This window comes from Glycine soja, chromosome 1 (genome assembly GCF_004193775.1).
Source record: "Glycine soja cultivar W05 chromosome 1, ASM419377v2, whole genome shotgun sequence".
Taxonomy (NCBI): Eukaryota; Viridiplantae; Streptophyta; class Magnoliopsida; order Fabales; family Fabaceae; genus Glycine; species Glycine soja.
This window is the reverse complement of record NC_041002.1, coordinates 41,239,472-41,260,495: the sequence shown is the minus strand read 5'-3', so window position 1 is coordinate 41,260,495 and position 21,024 is coordinate 41,239,472. Positions and strand designations below refer to the sequence as shown.

Genomic DNA, 21,024 nt, shown 5'->3' with positions numbered 1-21,024 from the left:
ATTAGTAACAATGCAAAAAAAATTATGGTCAACAAGGTCATAACCCTTACACAATTGGTTGTACTTGTTCAACAAAAAAAAAAAAACATTGAACTACACCAACATCTCCACTTTCGATGCCCCATATTTGAGCCAGGACAATCACATATGTACACATGTTTTATCTTGGGACATGATCATGATGTTGGACAGATGTTCAACATTTTTTACAACAACCTAACACTACCATTTGTGGAATTATTTGCCACAATTTGTAACAACAACAACCCACAAAACAACCAACATGATTCAACCTCCAATCTTGAGGACCTATTAGATGAACACGAGAGCAGTGTAGATTGTTAGATCAAAGACCATGGTAGTGATAATGACTCCTCTTCCAGGTCAAAAGGATGTAACATGTCTCCTTCCCACGAACCAATAATCAAACGAGGTTGGTAATCTCGGGATGATTTGTGTGTTAGTTGTTTTTGCATTACCTACTTCGTTTTGTTGTTGTTTGTAGTACTTACTTTACTGAATGAAAAAATTATTTGTTTTAGTTTATGTTCACACCGAAAATAAAAAAAAAATGAAAACTCCCTAAAACACAAATACTTGAAATTGATAAGTCTATGCATATTAATCAAGTATGTATTATTTACAGAAAATTGACATTGAATTGACAATTCACTATTTAAATTTAAAGTTTGAAAACAATAATGGGTTGGTACACCAAGTAGCAGGATAAAATCACAGTCAAAATTGATAACGTTATGCACTATATCGATAAAAGTGAAATTGGAATAATGACATGTCTCAATTAACATTGGATTCCAAACAAGCCTCTATCAAAAACACAATTCTAATCTTATGAGAATCCAAAACACATCAATGTTCGGGTGGTTGGCAAGTGTACCAATTCGTACAAGTAATATAAAATGATAAGATTGAGTATCGTATCCACAGGGATTTTGTTTCACCTAGACTAGGTATATTCAGTATGTAAACACTTTCAAAGCTTAGAAATAAGGAAAGATTAAGTGGTGAATTAAATTTCTGCACTATTAAACTACTTGGTCAAAAGTAAAATACTCAAAGTTGTAAAATGTGACAAATATCAAGATATAAGCTTTGGGGAGTTTCCAACTGAAATTTCTCTTGGCATATAAAAGGGATTTTCTCTATTTAATATTATCCTAGTGTTCTTACATCGAGAAAATACTTACATCATGATTCCTCACATGAATGAGCCTAACTTTCTTAGCTTTTGTTCTTGATTCCTCAACAAACTCGTTCTAAAAGAGTTGCACTAAGCACACAGTGTAAAAATACACTAGATCACTGCACTCCATTCCTAGACATATAGATTTCTAGCTTGTTCTATCAAGTTCTAAGGTTTTAAAGCATTTTTCGATACTAAAAAGCCTAACTACACATACAAATGGGTGATCAAGCCACAAGCATGTAAAACAGGCCTAGATAGAAGTAAAAAATACCAAAAAAATAACATTAAATAGATAGTAAGAGCATTACATCAAGAGTTTCAGTAGTTACTCTCCAACAAAAAGACTTTAGCCTTCTATTACAAGCAAAACTTCAAAATACAAAGAAAGAAAATGTTTTTGGTGAAAGAAATTGGAAGAAGATGATGGAGAATGACTTCTCCAACCTCTCAGCCCTAATTCTCCCTGTTTTTCACTTTCGCTAGCCTCTGGTTATGGTGCTTGAACGGTTCTCCTCTTGGTTTCCACCAATCTTAGTGTTTTAAAGGTTCTTGGACTTTTCAGCACACGAAGGCTCGCTAAGCGAGCATGTCTCGCTGAGCGAGAGTAAGTGAAATTTCGATAAGCGATAGTGACGGTGTTGAGTGTGAGAAGAGATAACGTCCTCACTGGGCGGGCTGGTTGGGCGCTGAGCATGCAGATCTTTGACTTATCCTTTTCTAGGGTTTCCCATCCGCTAAGTGAGTTGGCTGCCTCACTAAGCGGATGAGGCTCGCTTAGCCAAACTGTCTCGCTAAGCGAGTTCATCAGTAGCCTTTTTGCACCTTCTCTTCTTTGTCCTACAAACTGAGTTGGATTCAACATTAGGTCACAAAAATGGAATTTCTACTCTATAAAATCACACAAGAAAGAAAATATATACAATTTCCACAAAAAAACTATAAATTGGAGGCACATTGTTATTTTCTTGCAAATTTTCATTACAATACTAACTCATGAATAGCAACTAACAATCAACAGGAGAAATATTCAAATAACTATAAATAACACCAAACACCCTCAATACAACCACACACTTTCATACAATATACCTTCACAAATGAAATTCAATCTCAATATTATGACATTCTTAGGAGAAACAAGCATTCAAACCATTGGGAACACAAAATTAGCATTCATTTTTCCAAATGGATCAATCAAACACAACCAAACTGGTGTTTATTTTTAATGTCCTACTCCAATACCAATGTAAATTCCTAATGAGTGTTCTTTCGAGACACTAAAGAGTAGAATGCACAACACCCTTCGGCTAACCAATGAACAATTTGTGCATGAAATCTACTATCGACAGTCATCCATAGATGCAGGTCAACAATCTTTTTTGCATTCACTGCAATTGAAAAATGATGATGATGTTTGCACAATGTTAATGTGCAATGAGCAATACCCGCTTGTTGGCCCTATAGAACTATCTTGTACCATTAACAGAACACCCGATGGTATACTCAACCTACTTCGATCCACCATCGCTCCTACTCATGATACAATGTTGCATTTCAACAAGGCAGTTTTTTGGGTTACTTTTTCATTGGACCAAACCCAATAAGATTTTAAATTCCTTTGGGATGGAGCATCAAAACACTCAAGGATGTCATCAAGCAAGTTGTGCCTCTAGGGGTTCCCCTTATGGAATTCATGAATCATAAGTGGTCAGATAATTGTTCTTTTGATAGCTAGGTCATACAAAATATTCAGAAAAATTAATCAAATATGAAATAACAGAGTTGAAAAACGATAAAGACATTTTAAAGGTGTTTGCATAATCCAACTACTGGAAGCGTTTTTGTCCAATAGAAATTTTAGCTATTTTTAGGAAACCAATAACCCAACCAGCCCCAATAAACAACTAAGATGTTGCAATAATCGATGCAAATGTTGCCCATGATGAACAACTCACTAGACTGATTCAAATGGAAAAAGACATATGTCTGTTACATAAAATCTCTCGAACTATGATTAATTTCATCATTTTTGTGTTTTAATTTATACTGTTAGTGCATGTTATTTTTTTGTTTTATTATGTTCCGTTTATTATGTTTGTCTCTCTAATTATTAGTATTTTACGTTATTTGAGTGTTTTAATTTCTTCATTTGAGGTTGAATTTCGTGTTAGTATAGAGCAATAAAAGAAGAGAAAGAAATAAAGGGAAGAAAGAAAAAGACGCACAGTTTAACGTGGTTCAGCACACAATGTATGTGCCTACGTCCACGGCTACACTAGGAGAACTTTTTATTACTTGCACATAAAAGCTTACAAGGTGTCTCTATATATAACACTAGTGAGACACAAGTTTTTACAAACCAAGCGATGTGGGACTAAGCCCACACAAGTTTTACAGACCAAGCGATGTGGGACAAAGGAACTAAGACCACAAACTCTAACAATTCTCCCACTTGGGGTCTAAGTTCCAAACTCTAGCAGCTCCTTGTAAGCAACGAGTTCATCGACTCTTTACCTAGTGTAGCGCCTTCATCTTCAATTATCCTTGAAGGCCAACTGAGGCAATGCAAAGCCTCAGTTTGCCAGTTGTAACAGCTTTAGTCAACATATCTGCTGGATTCTCTGATCCTAAGATCTTCAATAAAGATAAGTCTCCATCATTTATCAACTCCCTGATAAAATGGTATCTTAATTGAATATGCTTGCATCTAGAATGGAAGACTGGATTCTTAGCAAGACTTATAGCACTTTGACTGTCACTAAACATTGGAGCATCATCTTGTTCTTTCCCCAATTCATTGAGAAAATTCTTTAGCCAAATCATCTCCTTAGCTGCTTCTGAGATAGCTATGTACTCGGCTTCCGTGGTTGAGAGAGCAACTCTATCTTGAAGTTTAGACTTCCAACTCACAGCAGTACCTCCCAAGGTAAAAATGTAGCCTGTGGTGCTCTTCTTGGTATCAAAATCTCCTCCCAAGTCTGCATCTGAAAATCCCTGTAAAGTGAGATTGCCTTTTCTGAAGCACAAACACATCTCTGAAGTACCCTTCAAATATCTGAGTATCCACTTTACTCCTTCCCAATGCTCCTTTGCTGGATTTGATTGGAACCTACTGACAACTCCCACTGCATGTGCTATGTCAGGTCTGGTACACACCATAGCATACATCAAACTCCCAACTGCTGATGCATATGGTACTCTTGACATGTAACATTTTTCTTCATCTGTCTGCAAAGATTGCTTCTTTGAAAACTTCAAATGAGATCCCAAAGGGGTATTCCTGGTCTTAGAATCTCCAAGGTAAAACCTGTCAAGCAACTTGTGTATATATTTCTCCTGAGACAGCTTCAAAATTCCTTCTGATCTGTTTCTAAGAATTCTCATACCAAGGATTTGTTTAGCTGGACCAAGATCCTTCATTTCAAAGTTTTCTGCCAACTGCTGCTTCAACCTGTTAATTTCTGCCATACTAGATCCTGCAATCAACATGTCATCAACATACACAACAAGGATAACATAACTATTAGTATATTTTTTAACATAGCAGCAATGGTCCATGTCACATCTTTTGAATCCTGAGTTGCTCATAAACTCATTAAACTTCTTGTACCATTGCCTCGGTGCTTGTTTCAAGCCATACAAACTTTTGTGAAGCTTGCATACAAGATTCTCCTTGCCTGGCACTTCAAAACCTTTTGGTTGGGTCATATAGATGTCTTCCTCTAAATCCCCATGCAAGAATGCAGTTTTAACATCTAACTGCTCCAAGTGAAGATTCTCTGCAGCTACTATGCTCAGAATAACTCTGATGGTAGTCATCTTTACAACTGGAGAGAAGATCTCTGTGAAATCAATTCCTTGTTTCTGCTGAAACCCTTTCACCACAAGTCTTGCCTTGTATCTTCTTCTACCGTCAGATTCTTCCTTTAGCCTATAGACCCACCTATTCTGTAATGCCTTCTTTCCTTCTGGCAATTTAGTTAAAGACCACGTCTTATTCTTCTGAAGGGATGTCATCTCATCTTTCATCGCTAGCTCCCACTCAATAGTGTCATTCCCCTGTGTAGCCTCATTGAAACATTCTGGCTCACCAGCATCAGTTAACAACAAATAATGCAATGAAGGGGAATACCTATCTGGTGGTACTGAAATTCTGCTAGATTTTCTTAGAGGAGTTGATGGTTCTGGTTCTGACTCAACCTCTACGCCTGTACTCTGGTTTCTGTTGGCTACATCACTTTCTGAGATTTCTTCAAGTGTTGCTTTCTCAGAAATTTCTGACAGTTTACCTGCACATGTAGATTCTGCAGAAAATTTGTCCTTATAAAATAAGTTCTCATTAAAATTAACATTTCTGCTTCTGATAACTTTCTTGGTTTGGTCATCCCAAAACCTGTAGCCATACATGTTAGATCCATAACCAATAAAATAACACTTCCTTGCCTTCGGATCCAATTTATCTCTACTATTAGAGTCTGTCAGTATATATGAAACACAACCAAAAATTCTCAAATTTGAAAGTTTTACCTCCTTTCCAGACCATACTTCTTCAGGCAACTGATAATTCAAAGGAACTGATGGTCCTCTATTGATGAGATATGATGTTGTGTTTATTGCTTCTGCCCAGAATGCTTTAGGCAAGCCAGATTGGATCCGCATACACCTTGCTCTCTCATTCAAGGTTCTATTCATCCTTTCTGCAACACCGTTTTGCTCAGGTGTTCCTGGTATTGTCTTGATCATTCTGATCCCATGTTCTGAACAGAAGTCTTTAAACTCCTGACTATCTTACTCCCCACCATTGTCAGATTTTAGACTTTTAACCTTTAGACCTGTCTGATTTTCAACTTCTGTTTTCCACCTTTTAAACACAGAAAACACATCAGATTTATTTTTAAGAAAATAAATCCATACCTTTCTGGTAGAGTCGTCGATAAAGGTGACATAATAGCGTGAGTTTCCAACAGATTTCACTGGGGCTGGCCCCCAAACATCTGTGTGCACCAATTCTAGCTTTTCAGCTTTCAGAGTCTTCCTTGCCCTTGAGAAACTGACCTTTTTCTGCTTTCCAAGGATACAATGTTCACAAGCACCAACATCAACATGCTTGAGGCTTGATAGCTTACCCTTTGCCGCCATAAGCTTCATTCCTTTTTCACTCATATGTCCAAGTCTTTGATGCCACATGGTTGAATTATTGACAGCCTCAGTAACTGCTACCATATCCTCATCTGCAATCATGTAAAGAGATCCTCGCTTCTTTCCACGAGCCACAATGAGATTTCCTTTTGTTACCTTCCAAGCTCCATCTCCAAAAGTGGTGTGATGTCCCTCATCATCCAATTGCCCTATAGATATTAAATTTCTCTTTAAGGCAGGAATATGTCTGACATTATGCAATGTCCATAGGGATCCACTGGAGGTCTTGATGTTGATATCACCTCTTCCGACAATGTCAAGAGATTTTCCATCTGCAAGGTACACTTTTCCAAATCTTCCAGAAACATAGTTAGACAATAAATCTTTAGAGGGAGTAGTGTGGAACGACGCACCTGAGTCCATGATCCATGAATCAACAGGACTATCCAAACTACAAATTAATGCATCATCAAGTTCATCAGTTGCTACATTTGCGGATTCATCATCATCGCGCTTCTTGTTTTTGTGCGACTTGTTCTTCTTTGGTGCCTTGCACTGATTGCTAAAGTGACCTCTCTTGTCACAATTCCAACAAGTAACGTCACTTTGAAATTTTCTCTGACCTTTCCCTCTTGACTTTGATCTGCCTCGACCATTCTGACCCTTCTGGGTAGTCCTTCCCCTGCCTTCAGTATTCAATGCTGAATTGGAAACATGACTGGAAGATTCTCCTGAATCTCTCTTGCGAACATCTTCGCTCAAGATCAAGTCACGGATGTCACTAAGCTTTAATGTGTTCTCCCTTGTAGAACTACTAACTGCAGTAACAGTTGCAGCCCAACTATCCGGTAGTGATGACAATAGAATCAATGCCTTCACCTCATCCTCAAATTTAATCTGCACAGATTCCAATTGGGCAAGAATAGTATTAAACTCATTAATATGATCAGTTACAGAGATACCTTCTCCCATCTTGAGGTTGAACAACCGGCGCATCAAGTATACTTTGTTGGCTGCTGACGGCTTCTCGTACATATCTGATAATGCCTTCATTAAGCCTGCAGTAGTCTTCTCGTTCACGATGTTGAACGCGACGTTCTTGGCTAATGTCAATCTGATCACGCCAAGAGCCTGTCGATCTAGCAAGTTCCATTCTTCTTGCTTCATGTCTTCTGGCTTAACCCCTGATAAGGGCTGATACAGCTTCTTCTGATATAGATAATCCTCTATCTGCATCTTTCAAAAGCTGAAATCTCTGCCATCGAACTTCTCGATCTTCACCTTCCCCTCTTCTAATGCCATTGCTCCCACTGCCTCCTCTAAACTGAGAAGACTCCCACTAATTCCTTTAAACTAAGGAAATCCCGTGGAGTAACCAAAAGCTCTTGATACCAGTTGTTAGTATAGAGCAATAAAAGAAGAGAAAGAAATAAAGGGAAGAAAGAAAAAGACACACAGTTTAACGTGGTTCAGCACACAATGTATGTGCCTACGTCCACGGCTACACTAGGAGAACTTTTTATTACTTGCACATAAAAGCTTACAAGGTGTCTCTATATATAACACTAGTGAGACACAAGTTTTTACAAACCAAGCGATGTGGGACTAAGCCCACACAAGTTTTACAGACCAAGCGATGTGGGACAAAGGAACTAAGACCACAAACTCTAACATTTCGAGCTCTAGCTTCCACAACCTGTGAAATTTAGTGACTTACCTACTTGCTCCAAGACCTCATGGTTCTCCTTATCGCCCCACTTTACTTTGATAGTCAATCCGCCAGTCATATTGCTTCCTATTTGAGTTTTCGTGAACTTATAAAGCATAACGATATTAATTGTCAAATTGTCATATAATCCATGAGAACCTTTAGTCTCATCTTTTCATCTACTCTCAATTTCCTCATCAAATCAGCTTGCAGACTTTTACAAAGCCCCTAGACACCTCTCCATTTCAGCAATTGTTGGCCAAGCTGTGAGTGCTCTCTAATCTCTATACACCGACCAGAGGATGGTGTTAGGATATAATAACTACTATTATTGCATAACAGAAAATAGTTAGTTGTTACTTGTTACTTGTTAGTGCAGTTTGTTAATTAGCATATCTGTTTGTATCCACCCATATATATACTGTTTAGATAACTAACAACAGGCGACTATTTATTTTTCTCCTTTTAAGAACAACTCTCCCAGTGTACCCCTCAATCACAAAACTCGGACCTGAGGCCTAGGACTTCAAATTTTACCACTTTTACTCTCTACTCTAAGCTATCCAATATCTGTAGAGGATCTGGCTCAGCACATCTGTTCCAAACTAGCGAAGTTTCTGTAACAAGTTTATTAATAATTATGGTATCCAGAAAATATATGATACTCAATATAAAGCACATCATTAAATGCAAACATAATTCAAATTCTTAACACTGTCATGCAGTCTTTTATTCTTATTTTCTTATAGTATTTTAAAGCTCCATGATATTGAACTAAACAAATAAAATTGAAACAGACCTTCTTCAATACAAAGGAAGAGTTGGAAAACATGTACGTATAGTCTTAGCAATGAAATAAAACCAGGTCATACGCCAATAAGCATTGATGCATAACACTATTGTGAGGCCCAACAATATTGTTATATAAGATGCTGTGAAACTCCAATAGAATGCTACCATATCCATTATTGTTTCCTTTCCTTCTGTGTCATTGAATTGTGATGGCGGTGATGAAGGTGAACCTTCACACTTTCGCTTAAGGAGTGCTCCACAAAGATAAGGATTACCTCTGTAGTTGTCTTCAACAAAGCCTCCAAATTGCCCTGCACTAGGTGCAATTCCAGAAAGATTATTGTAGGACACATTGAAGATCCCTAAATAGTTCAAATTGGTCAATTGAGAAGGTATCTCGCCACTCAAGTTGTTGTAGGACAAGTCAAGGCTCTCAATTTGGGCAAGATTAGAAAAAGTGTTTGGTATAGAACCTGAAAAGTAATTGTGGGACAGGTTCAAGGCTCGAATTTGTTGCAAGTTTCCAATTTGAAATGGGATACTACCAGTTAGCATATTGCTTGATAAATCCATTCCAGTCATTTTCTCAAGGATGTTGCTGCTAAAAGTGTAAAAGTTATTCTTTGTTCTAAATTCAACAATAGCTTTTATGTCTTCCTCTGGGACATCAATTGAAGGCATAAACAATGACACACTAGCATTAACAACCGATCCTATTGGGGATTTGTTCGACATGATTGAAAATTGAAATGTTGGGGGGAGCGAATAATCAATTTCTTCTATTCCAAATGTCAAATTGTTCAAGCAAGATGGTATTGAACCCTTGAGCTTGTTGTGCGAAAGATCCATAATGGTGATTTTTTGTAACTGACATAACTGAATTGGGATATGACCAAGGAAATTGTTCCCTCCAAGTGAAAGAACCCGCAAATTTGACAGATTATCAATCCAGTTGGGAATATTTCCAGAAAAATTGTTATCTCTCAAGTCTAGAGTTACTAGGTTTGAGCCCTCTAAAAATTTGAGAGGTATGGAACCTGAGAAAGCATTCTTTTGCAAATACAAGAACTTCAAGATTGACGGATTAACATGTGAGATTGACCCTGATAATCTATTTTGTGAAAGATCCAACATAAAAAGCGTTGTTAGGTTGGAGAGCTCTAAAGGGATCTCACCTTCCAAATGATTGTTTCCCATAAGAAGGATCCACGCTTTTGACAGCTTCACAATTGAACTAGGAATTTCACCTGAGATTGAATTGTTGGTTATGTCTATTATCACCAATCCTCTGCTATTTAAATTTTCCAATACTTGTTTCAGAGTGCAATTGAGGTTGTTATTATTGACAAACAACTTAGTCAAGGATGAAAAAATTGAAAATTTAGGAATATTCCCATGGAAAAAGTTGTTGGAAAGCCTCAATTTTAGTAGGCTAATGCAACCTGTGGCTAGTTGTTCTGGTAATTCACCTGAGAAGAGATTGTGAGACAAATCCAAGGAGTGAAGTGCTTGCATTTTACCAATTGAAGTAGGTATAATTCCTTCAAAGTGGTTCATTGACAGATTTAAAATTCTAATTCCAGGAAGGAATGTACCAATATCTTCAGGGAGTGAACCAGAAACATTGTTGTTTGAGATATCTAGGCGAACAATATCTTGTCTGATGGAGGACAACTGAAGGTTTCCAACAAATAAGTTATTCATCACCAAGAAATATTCGAGTCTTGAGTTGTTTTGTATCAACCAACTTGGGAATGCTCCAACTAGTTTGTTGTGCGAAAGGTCGATAAATTGCAATTCTTTTTGATGTTGGAGAAAACTAGGAATGGTGCTTCCTTTATCCAAATTTAAGTTGCAGCTTCGAAGGATGAGGGACTTTAATTGAAAAGTTGGAAACCATTGTGAGTTTTCAGTTTCAACTTGTGCTCTGGGGTTCTGTGAAGAAATATATAGAACCTGAAGGTTTGAATGGTTAGCCAAAGTACTCAAAGAAAATGAGCCTTGAAGGTAATTATCAATGAAAGACAAGTACACGAGGGATGTCATATTCCTAACAAAGGATGGGAAATTTCCACTGAATTTATTTTGAGATAGATCAAGGACTTTTAGGTTTCTCAGGATGCTTAGACACTCCGGAATTTGATCACTAAACGCATTTGAGCTAAGACCCAGCTCTGTAAGATCTTGCATTTCGCATAATCCTGCAAAATAATAAAAAGGTCATATTGTTTTTTTGAAAGGCAAGCAACTTTTTATTAAAATAATAGAGCAATGATTTAGACACAAGGTATGTCCAAACCATGCCAAAGTCTGCAGGTAGGAAGGAGATATCAATATCCCAAATACAACAATAAGTAAGGTCATATATATATATATTAGAAGTAAGGTCATATATTAGCTAGTGTATAAAATTGGCTTTATTTTCACATACGTGTATAATACTACCTTCAATTGACCCGTATAGATTATTGTTACTCAAGTCTAACACTTTTAATCTTCTCAGTTTTTGAATATCTGCAATAGGAAAAATATTGTTAGTGAATAGTGATAAAGAATATTTATGAGCTTGTAATAAATATGTCGTAATATCAATGTTTAAATATCCTATCAAGAAAAAAGGAAATTAATATAAATAAAAAGCAGATATGTGGCTAAAATTAGATTAATCATTTAACCAGTGAAAATAATAATTTATATATTAATAGTTTAAATACGTAGTTGAACCGAGAATAATTAAAAAAATATTTTAATTTTTCATATAATATTTTAAAAAATATTAAAAAAATATAATACTATATTAAAAATTAAATTTACTAATAAATCTCATAATTCGAAAACCATAATTCATAACCTGTAACATGTAATGTCCAAAATTAAATATGAAACTATATCAAATATGTCATAGCATTTAAGTCTAATAACTCTCTCTCTCTCTCATATATATATATATATATAATATGATTTTAACCACTTAATCATGATCAACCGAATAGGGTATAGTGACACATAACACATGTTGTCAAATGTTAATAAATTCATTCTCATACTTGTTAAAAGTATAGGTATAGATTATAGTAATACAAAATTTATGTTGTTAAATTTCATTCAAAATTTACATTAAAATTATGTATGTGTGTATGTCAAATGAATATATACCTACGTGACACTTTTTATTTGTCACTGTAGATAACTTTTCTTGCAATGCAATGAGACTGACTCGTAAATCATCATGTTAACATATTGTCATATCATTGTGTTTTGTGAAAGAAAGAAAAAAAGAAATACATACCTATATTTGAGAAGAAACCATTCATTGCGTTATGTGAAAGGTCTAAAGTCTCTAACTTCATCAATCTCGGAAGTCCTTCAAAAGAAACATATCCATGAGAAATTTAAAGTTGGTAACAAATACGCTACAAGATATCCTTTCTTTTCGGCATAATCTTTTATAATAAAAGTTTACTAATCTTTTATTTCAAAATTTACAGTAGAAAATGTGATGAAGTATTGGACAATTTTTTTGCGATTATTAATGAATAAAAATAGTTTAGTTATTCATATTGACTATCACGCTAAAAAAAAAAAAAAAAAAAAAAAGAGGTACATACCTAGATCAGAAAGGAAACCATTCATTGAGTTATGTGAAAGGTCTAAGTTCTCCAACATCATCAATCTTGAAAGTCGGCCTTCAAAAGAAACATAGCCATGAAAAATTTAAACTTGGTATGTAACAAGGTCTACATGATATCCTTTCTTTCAACACAATTTTTGTCGATAAAAAAATCATTTCTTTTGTTTAATTAATCATTTAGTCTTTATGTTTAAAAAATTTACATTTTAAACCCTACACGAGCATATAAACATTTTTTATCCTTGAGTCTCTATTGTTAGCTCTTTTAGCAATTTATACGTAAGATTTTCACAAAGTAGAGACATATATAAGGATTAAAATATAAAAAAAAAAAGCTCAAATAGAAACTAAACATAAAATTTTTAAGTATAAAAACTAAAATGAAAAGTTGACATAAATATAAAGATTAAATAATTAATTATACCCCTTTTTCTTCTTTATCTGAAAATTGAAGTAGAGAAACCAATGTGATGAAGTATTGTAGTAGGAACAAGAAAATAACCTTTGCTAATCCAGCCTTGATAGCCGTTGCTAGACAAGTTGAGGTTGAGCAACTCTTCAAATGGACTAAACAGTGAACCGTTTATCAAATGCTCACCCCTGGAATTGAGATTGTCGAGGGATAAGTGTGTTACATGGCCACTTGAGATATTAGAGCATTTGATTCTGTTCCAAGCGCAACAATTGCTTATTCTATCTTCAACCCATGAACCCAATTCCAGTTCATTGTACTCATTCCGGCCAAGTGATAAAATGTAGTCCTTGATTTCGAGTAGGCCTATTCTCTCGTTCTCCAAGCACCCGTGACTTACCTGATTTTGTATTAAAAATGCCACAAAATAGAAAAAGTAACTCACTACTGCCACACCCAACTTCATTTCTAAGCTACATATAATGATGATTCTGTTCGGCCTGTATATGTATGAAGTCATTTCCTTCCACTACTAATAAATAAATATGTGATACAGAATTCTTCTTTCTTTTACACTTTGAAATTTCAACAAAAGAAAATTCCGGGAATTTGCTACTTCTTTTTCAGTCTATTTAATTTGGAAGTCTTTGCCGTTAGATTCACGCTCCCGTACGCTATCTGGAATTGGAATTCCTTTGCCGATTCTAAGCACTACTCAAGCTAATAAATTAATGCTGATGTCTTTAGCTTGATCGTGTGTGAAACGCAAAAGAATTTTGGGCTTGTTTGTCCCACCACTAATTTCAAATTAAGAGACAATTTCTAAAGAGAAGATTGAAATGAGAGGAGTGGGGCACCACCAATTTAATGTAGAATAATTTTTTACTTAGTATGTTTTTAGTCTTTTTAAAATTGACAAATATTAGTGATTGGACTAAAAACCTAACTCCAGATCAAACATTTATATATTTCAATTTTATATGGACTAAAAATATTAAAAGTTTTACTGAAATAAAAAATGAATATGTCTAATTTGAAAATTCTTTTTCTTTTCTTTTTTTTTCTCATCAACTCCGAGAAGTAGTCCCAGCGCTTTGGTATCAAGATCCAATTTGTCACCGTATTTTTTATGTGGTTCGGCCACTATGAGTCTATGACTTACATCCACGGCAGAAAGTAACTTCACTAATTTAAAATTTGGCTGATGCTAAGTGCACCCAGGTGCACTCAGCATTTATTTTTTTTGAAAATTCCAAAAATGCCCCTTGGTGTATTTTCTTATTTACCACTGTTGCGATATGCTTAATTAATATCAATCAATAATTTTTGTCGGTAATTTATGCTAATCACTACTAATATTCTGTTGCATTATTATCAGTAATTGAAAATGGTCCTTAAGTCCTTGTCCCCACACATTTGATGAACATTGAACTACACATCATCATCTCTCTTTGTATCCTTCTCAACCACAATCACTCACTCAGTTTCTCTTTTTATAAACTAAACAGGAATATATAGTAAGATGATGCAGAGATTCATAACTGAAAGGTCGAAAAAACAGTTACCAACGGATTTCACTCTTGTGAAAAAGGCTCCAGTATCTGCTTACACTCCTCTGCTCCTCTTTCTCATCCTCCTCACCACTGCCTTCGTCTCTTCCCTCTGGGTAATTTGTTTACACTTTACACTCGTTTTCTCCATTTACTCTTAATTGCAGTACTTGAATATGTTGTGCAATGCATGGAGTACTAGTATATATATTGCTTAATATTAACGCCCTATGTATGTGTACAATTTTATTTTATTTTTATCAATAAATTTTATTAGCTGAATTCTTACATTTTCCCTTAATCCTTTGATCCATCTTATATCTCCCATGTATGTGTACCAATAACATGTTCTTATTGAATCGTTCAATTTTGATTAGATTAATTTAATTGAATTGCGTCTCTTGCAGTCTACGCTTTCTACAACTAACACTAAACCGACGATTATTGGCAAGAAAACCTCAGTGGCAAATCTTGTTTTTGCAAAGGATAGGAAAAGCGAAGAAAAATCCAGTAGCAGGAAAAGGTTCGAATTAGAAGCGACATTAAACTGTAGCAATAATGGGAAGCAAAGATGTTCAAGTTATCTGACAAGTGGGTTGTTTGAAAGGGAGGAGGGAGGGGTGTGTCTGGAGTACTTTCGGTGGATCCAAGAGGATGTTGGGGCGTGGAAAGAGAGAGGGATAAGCAGGGAGATGGTGGAGAGAGCGAAGAAGAGTGCACATTTTAGGTTAGTGGTGAAGAGAGGAAGGGTGTACGTGGAGAGGGATAAGAAATCGATACAGAGACGTGAGGTGTTCATGATGTGGGGCATTATGCAGCTTCCGAGGAAGTGAGGTCGTGGAAGGAAGAAGAAGCGAAACAGACGAGGCGTGGAAGGAAGAGAAAGTGCTGGGTGTACAATGTTGGGTGTACCAGCAATAATGCTAGATGCACCTAGCATCACCCTTAAAATTTTAATCAAGATCCAATAGAGAATACTTGATTCTTTCCCCTTTCACGCTCAAGACGAACCCACAACAAAACTCAAGCTTCACACTCTATTTTCTCTCAAACCCTTGATTCCCCACTCTTATTTTTACTTTTCTCTATTTTTTTTCTTCTTTCCGCTCTAATCTCTCTCATTTCCTCCAATTGCAAGGGAAAGAAAAACTCTCAGAAACCCCTCTTCTCACTCACATTGCTGCCAGAAAACAAAGGGGTCTTAGCCTCCTGACTCACACCACCAACAAATGGATAAAACTTTCTAACCAGCACCTCCAGAAAACTTTCCAAAATTCAATAGAGGTGTTGGAAGCAATTGTTGGAGGTGCAGGTAACAACACTCCCAACAAATTAGAGAAAGGGGCCCAACAAAATTTAAGCCCAAAAAGATTTGGTGTCCCCTGCCCACAACATCCCAAGCCATTTCAACCACCATCAAACAATTTGAAGTAACATCTATATACTGTATGCAAAAAAAAAAAGAAGAAAAAAAACTTGAACCTTTTTAATCCATTAGATTGAGATTTCAATTAACGTTTATTAAATCTATATACTGTATGCAAAAGTTACAATTAACGTTGATTAAATTTCATCATATTTAACATTAGTGAAGGATTAAATTTATTCTATTTAAAATGATTTATAATATTTTACAATAAGAAATATATTTACACACACTTAAGTCTATTTTTTAATTTAATTACTTTACAATATATTTAATAAATAATAATGATTATAAATAAGAATTTTCTAATTAAAAATAATATACTTTAGTATTGATGAAGAGTTATTGATAAAATTTATACTATAAAATATATTTATAAATTATACATGATTTTATAACTATGTAATTAAATTTAAAAAATTAATAATTAAATCTGCACATTGTAAAATCAAATTTCGACCCATTTTAATTATTTTTAACTAATTTCTTAAAAACCGATATCAAAAGAGTTGTTAATTTGATTTATTTGATCTAGCATTACTGATAAAAAAATCTGATTTAGTATTAATGGAGGATTAATTTTTAAAATAATGATTCTTTAATCATATATTTATTAAATTTTATTAAATACAAATAGATAAAGTAATAAATTAAGAAATAACGTAGTGTTAATTTAAAAATATATAAATTTAGTTTTAGAATAATTTTTTAACTTTTACTTTCTTTTGATTAGTTTTAAAATAATAATAATTTTTAAAATGATTAATTTTTAAAATAATGATTATTTTTAAAAATGTAGTGTAAAATTTTGTTTATTTTTACTTATTATTATTTTTATTATTATTATTATTTATCAAATTTTATTGAATTCAAAGTTACAACCCGTGTATTCCTCTGAAATCATAAATTTAGGTACACATAGATAAATAGACACACAATTAATTTTAACAAAAATATTCTTGATTGATTAATCATGCTCAATTTTATATATTGCAGGATAACAAGTTCATTGGATTCGTCGTTAGTCATTTGAAGAAAGTTTGAATATTTGCGTGCTCCTTTTTTTTTTCCGTTTCACTATTTATATCTAATAAATATTTTTCATTCGTTACAAGTTCATTCTCTTTTTTTTTCAGGAGTTCTACAAAACTTGAATAAACATTTGAATAACTCTCATAACTTTTTTCTTTCTTATATGTTGTTTGACAAATGTTTTATTTGCTTATTGTTTCTCTTCTTTGGCTTAGTATTTTTTTTCTTTCGATATATTTTAGTTGACGTATAATTAATAATTACATTTTTTTTAGGTAAAAGGAGAAAATTCTTATAGCAATGCATCATCCACGAGGGAATGAAGACTATTGGTGTTCAAAACCCGATCAAACGGAGCCCAAAATCGAAAACTGCAGAAAAAATTATGATCATTGGTTTGATTTGATTTTTTAATTTTTCAAAATGTGCAATTCGGCTCGATTTATGGTTTGACACAAGAAAACTGAACTAAACCAAAATAATCCCGTTAATGTATTATAGATTCATACGATACCAAACTATGTGAAATGACAAACACTCGTGATTAAAAGTTTAAAAGGCTAAACTGAAAACTGGAATGTGAATGTTGTTGTAAACTTGTAATATTTTTTTAAGTTTAGTCGATGAGACTTGGAAGCATGTATTATGCACGGTTTTTATGTTTAAATTAATGATTATTATTTAAGTTGAATGGTTATTATTTAAAATATTATTCAACTTGAAAATAATTTTTATTTTACATTGTTGAAATTTTTATTTTCTATTTATATAGTTGATTTTTTAATTAGTTATTATTCAAGTTTTGTTTAATTAATAATAATTTTTTTAGTATTTTTTTAATACTTATTATCAAAAAATTTAAATCCTAAAAACTGAACTAAATCAAACTATCATAGATTGATTTGGTTTGTTTCATATTTCATAAATAACTTAAATTGAACTAAACAGCATCACATTATTTATGTGGTTCAAATTAATTTTAAAGACTAGGAAACATGTGCTTTAAGATCACATAACAACTAATTATGTATGCCTTCTTACTCTATATCGTGTCTTTGCAATTTTTTTCTTCTTATTTTGCTATTTTGTTATTTTATATTTTTATAGTTATCTTCAAGTTTTTAAAATACATTCTTATATTTTTCCTTTTACTACTAATATATTATCCTTCCTCATTTTGACAAAAAAAACTCAATAATTTAAATTTTACTTTATATATCTTCGGCTTATATTTTTTATTTTTTTAACAGGAGATTTTTACTTAGTATATATCTTCAAGTTACTTTTTTTTATGTAAATGGAAACTGTTATTGTAATAATTTTACTTGTTATTTATTAATTTTTTTCTTTGTTATAATTTTTAGACGTATTGATTGTCTTATTCATTTTATATTGTTTTTTTTTGTACAAAGTTATATATACATTAATTTTCTATTGTCAAGACACGTTAATTGTTGCGTCGAGAAGAATTAATTTAATAATTGTCATTGATTTAATAAATTTAATTATCATATTTTAATTTTGAAATATATGTTATTAGCTTATAAAAAATAATTAAATTGATCACGTTGATGATAATTATTATACAATTTTAATAATAGAAAAAATAGATTCCAATTAAATTCAGAATAGTCAATTTTTTATTCTTATAAATTAATAATAATAATAAAATTCCTTAATAATGGTCAATTATAGGACATTATACTTTTTTCATAAAATTAGACCATAAAGAATAATAGACACCCATTAATGAACATAAATTGTAACTAATCAGATTTTTAATTAATTATCAATTCGTTTTAAATTTTACAAAATGGTCAAAAAAAATCCTTTTTAATTGTTTTTATTCATAAAAGATATTATAAATTAAATATTATATAGTAGAAAAAATTTTAACATGAACACTAATGTGGTATTTAAAGATATTAATGATTTGTTTATATATTTTAAAAAATTCATGATTAAATAATAAAATATTTAATGATTTGTTTATTAATGATTTGTTCCTAAATTTAATACATTTAACTAAATATCTAAAAATATTTTTTGGTGATTATTCTTTATAAATCATATTACAAAGTAACCAAATTAAAATAAAATAGAATCATCTAATATTTTATATTTTTAATATCTATAAATAAGTAAAAAAATAAATTATTATAAATTTAATTATGTATGAATTAAATCCTTATTTTTAATTTCTTTTACCATTGGTACATAGTAGCATGCTTTTATTTATTAGGCATGAAAAGTAGCATGTATTAATTAGTAACATACTATAAAATAGCACTAAGAAATTAGTAATATATAAACAATAATGTTAAATTACAAATAGCCCTTACAATGCTTAAATTATAAGATATAAAGATTGAAACATACTTATAATACTAATCATTTTAAAATGATAACTATAAATCGTTTGCTCAATGTTTAAAACTATCATTTCAATATTTGTTTTTTACAGAACTACCACTTCAATATTATTAGCAACTATATTTATCTAATAAAATCCACACTATTTTATAAAATATTTAAAAAATTATTTTTTACAATACGCATTCAAAACATTTATAATCAGACAAAAAATAAATACATTTTAACATAATATTTACAGCAACAACAATAAATTCAGAAAAAAAAAAGAAATTTACAATAACAAAAACAAACAATCAATTTTAAATAATCATAAACAGGTTCTTATTATATTTATATTTTCATATATATATATATATATATATATATATATATATATATATATATATATATATATAATATTGGTATTACATCACTGTAAAAAATATAACAGTAAGCTTCAATAGGCTTACTTTTTTGGAATTATCAATTAAAAGTATAATTAATCATGTTTTTTAATTTTAATATAGTTAATATAATATGTTACTAATTATTTTAGATATTCATTTTATTTATGTACACATATTTTTTAAATAAATAATAAAATGTATGGTTTTAATGAATCTTGCACCACACAGATTTAAAATGTACAAATAAGAAAAATGCTAAATCTTATGAAAATTTCATTCTATGAAATCCCACGAATATACGTGGCTACAAATTATAATGCGTTTAGTTTCGTATTTTTCGTCAAACCAAACCGCAATTGCTAAAAATGATGGTTTATTAACTGATTCGTGCATTTCGTGTTCATATTTTTCGTACTGTATATAGCATTGCTCCAAAATTAGATACTTCATTAGGCTGACCTCACTATGAAAAGCCTCATTGTAGTGCTACATCTCCCATCCTACACATGTCTAATCCCTCGCTTGATGTGTATTGAACTCAAGGTAGTGCTTCTTACAATACTTGTTTGTAAGAGTAGTTTAGTCTTATTACTTGTTGCCTTTGTATTTTCATTTGTCTCTATTGTACATTCAGACTTCGAATTTCATTGAATAGAGATGAACCTCTTCATCTCCCTTTTGCACTCTTTTCCTTTTCTTCTTCTTCTTTGTTAGTATTTGCATTGTTAACATGATATCTAGAGCAAGTTTGATTCAAACCACAACTTTCGTAGATCCAACTATGAACCATTTATAGTGCAATTCGCCCAGCCTTACTCCAACAAACAACAAGATTTGGATTTGGATTTGCAACTTCAGATTTGTTAATTGTTGAATCAGACTCAATGCTTGGACATGAGGTTCGAAAGATGTGATCCTTTGTTTTGTTCGGTAGGTTTGGAGAGGGAGAAATGTGATTTGCAACAGCAACTCTGTTTTTTGGGGATTTTCATGTTTTGGGGGCCTTTTCGCCTTCTTGTTCTAATTTGTGCGCATTTGAAATAGTTAAGGTAGCAGTAGTTGTTTGGATTGCCCATTTGCAGCCTTTCTTTTACCCTTTTTGAAGCTCTGCACCTAGGGTTTTCTCTTTACTATTTTCTAATTGTGATTGCTGCAATGGCTGGTGAAAAGGATGATTCTTTTCAATCTAATAGTGAGCAATTGAATGGGAAGAATCATTCCTATTGGAATTATGGTGAATGTAGCTATTGCAAATAGAAGGCTCATTGGAAAGCACAATGCCCAACATTGTTGAATATGAGAATAGCCTTCTCAATGGAGACCTCCTAATCAGTTGAGTCACCTAAACCCCAAGTCTCCATTACC

General features: G+C 32.7%; 2 protein-coding genes across 3 annotated transcripts; one reads left to right on the top strand and one right to left on the bottom strand.

Annotated features, from left to right (window-relative positions):
- Nucleotides 1-1,464: 1,464 nt before the first annotated feature.
- Nucleotides 1,465-13,402, bottom strand: LOC114416074 (receptor-like protein 15). 2 transcript variants are annotated; one of them, XM_028380960.1, is made up of 6 exons: nucleotides 12,980-13,402; nucleotides 12,455-12,532; nucleotides 12,136-12,210; nucleotides 11,292-11,360; nucleotides 8,854-11,047; nucleotides 1,465-2,051 (listed from the first exon to the last, which is right to left on the bottom strand). In XM_028380960.1, exons 1-5 carry the CDS (start codon nucleotides 13,353-13,355, stop codon nucleotides 8,859-8,861), a joined length of 2,787 nt encoding a protein of 928 aa, XP_028236761.1. In that variant the 5' UTR covers nucleotides 13,356-13,402; the 3' UTR covers nucleotides 1,465-2,051; nucleotides 8,854-8,858. The 2 variants fall into 2 exon arrangements, with proteins under 2 accessions (XP_028236761.1, XP_028236756.1); XM_028380955.1 differs by lacking the exon at nucleotides 1,465-2,051 and having other exon boundaries at nucleotides 8,746-11,047; nucleotides 12,980-13,401.
- Nucleotides 13,403-14,343: 941 nt separating this feature from the next.
- Nucleotides 14,344-15,826, top strand: LOC114405086. The gene is made up of 2 exons (XM_028367765.1): nucleotides 14,344-14,555; nucleotides 14,847-15,826. The coding sequence occupies exons 1-2, from the start codon at nucleotides 14,412-14,414 to the stop codon at nucleotides 15,270-15,272; spliced, it is 570 nt and encodes a 189-aa protein (XP_028223566.1). The 5' UTR covers nucleotides 14,344-14,411; the 3' UTR covers nucleotides 15,273-15,826.
- Nucleotides 15,827-21,024: the final 5,198 nt, after the last annotated feature.

Excerpts from the sequence above, each read along its gene's own strand:
- LOC114416074 (XM_028380960.1), bottom strand. The coding sequence starts at position 13,355 with ATGAAGTTGGGTGTGGCAGTAGTGAGTTACTTTTTCTATTTTGTGGCA. Across the intron at positions 12,533-12,979 it reads TCAAGGCTGGATTAGCAAAG|GCCGACTTTCAAGATTGATG; the intron begins GTTATTTTCTTG and ends TTTCTTTTGAAG. Across the intron at positions 11,361-12,135 it reads TGGTTTCTTCTCAAATATAG|ATATTCAAAAACTGAGAAGA; the intron begins GTATGTATTTCT and ends TTCCTATTGCAG.
- LOC114405086 (XM_028367765.1), top strand. The coding sequence starts at position 14,412 with ATGATGCAGAGATTCATAACTGAAAGGTCGAAAAAACAGTTACCAACG. Across the intron at positions 14,556-14,846 it reads CCTTCGTCTCTTCCCTCTGG|TCTACGCTTTCTACAACTAA; the intron begins GTAATTTGTTTA and ends CGTCTCTTGCAG.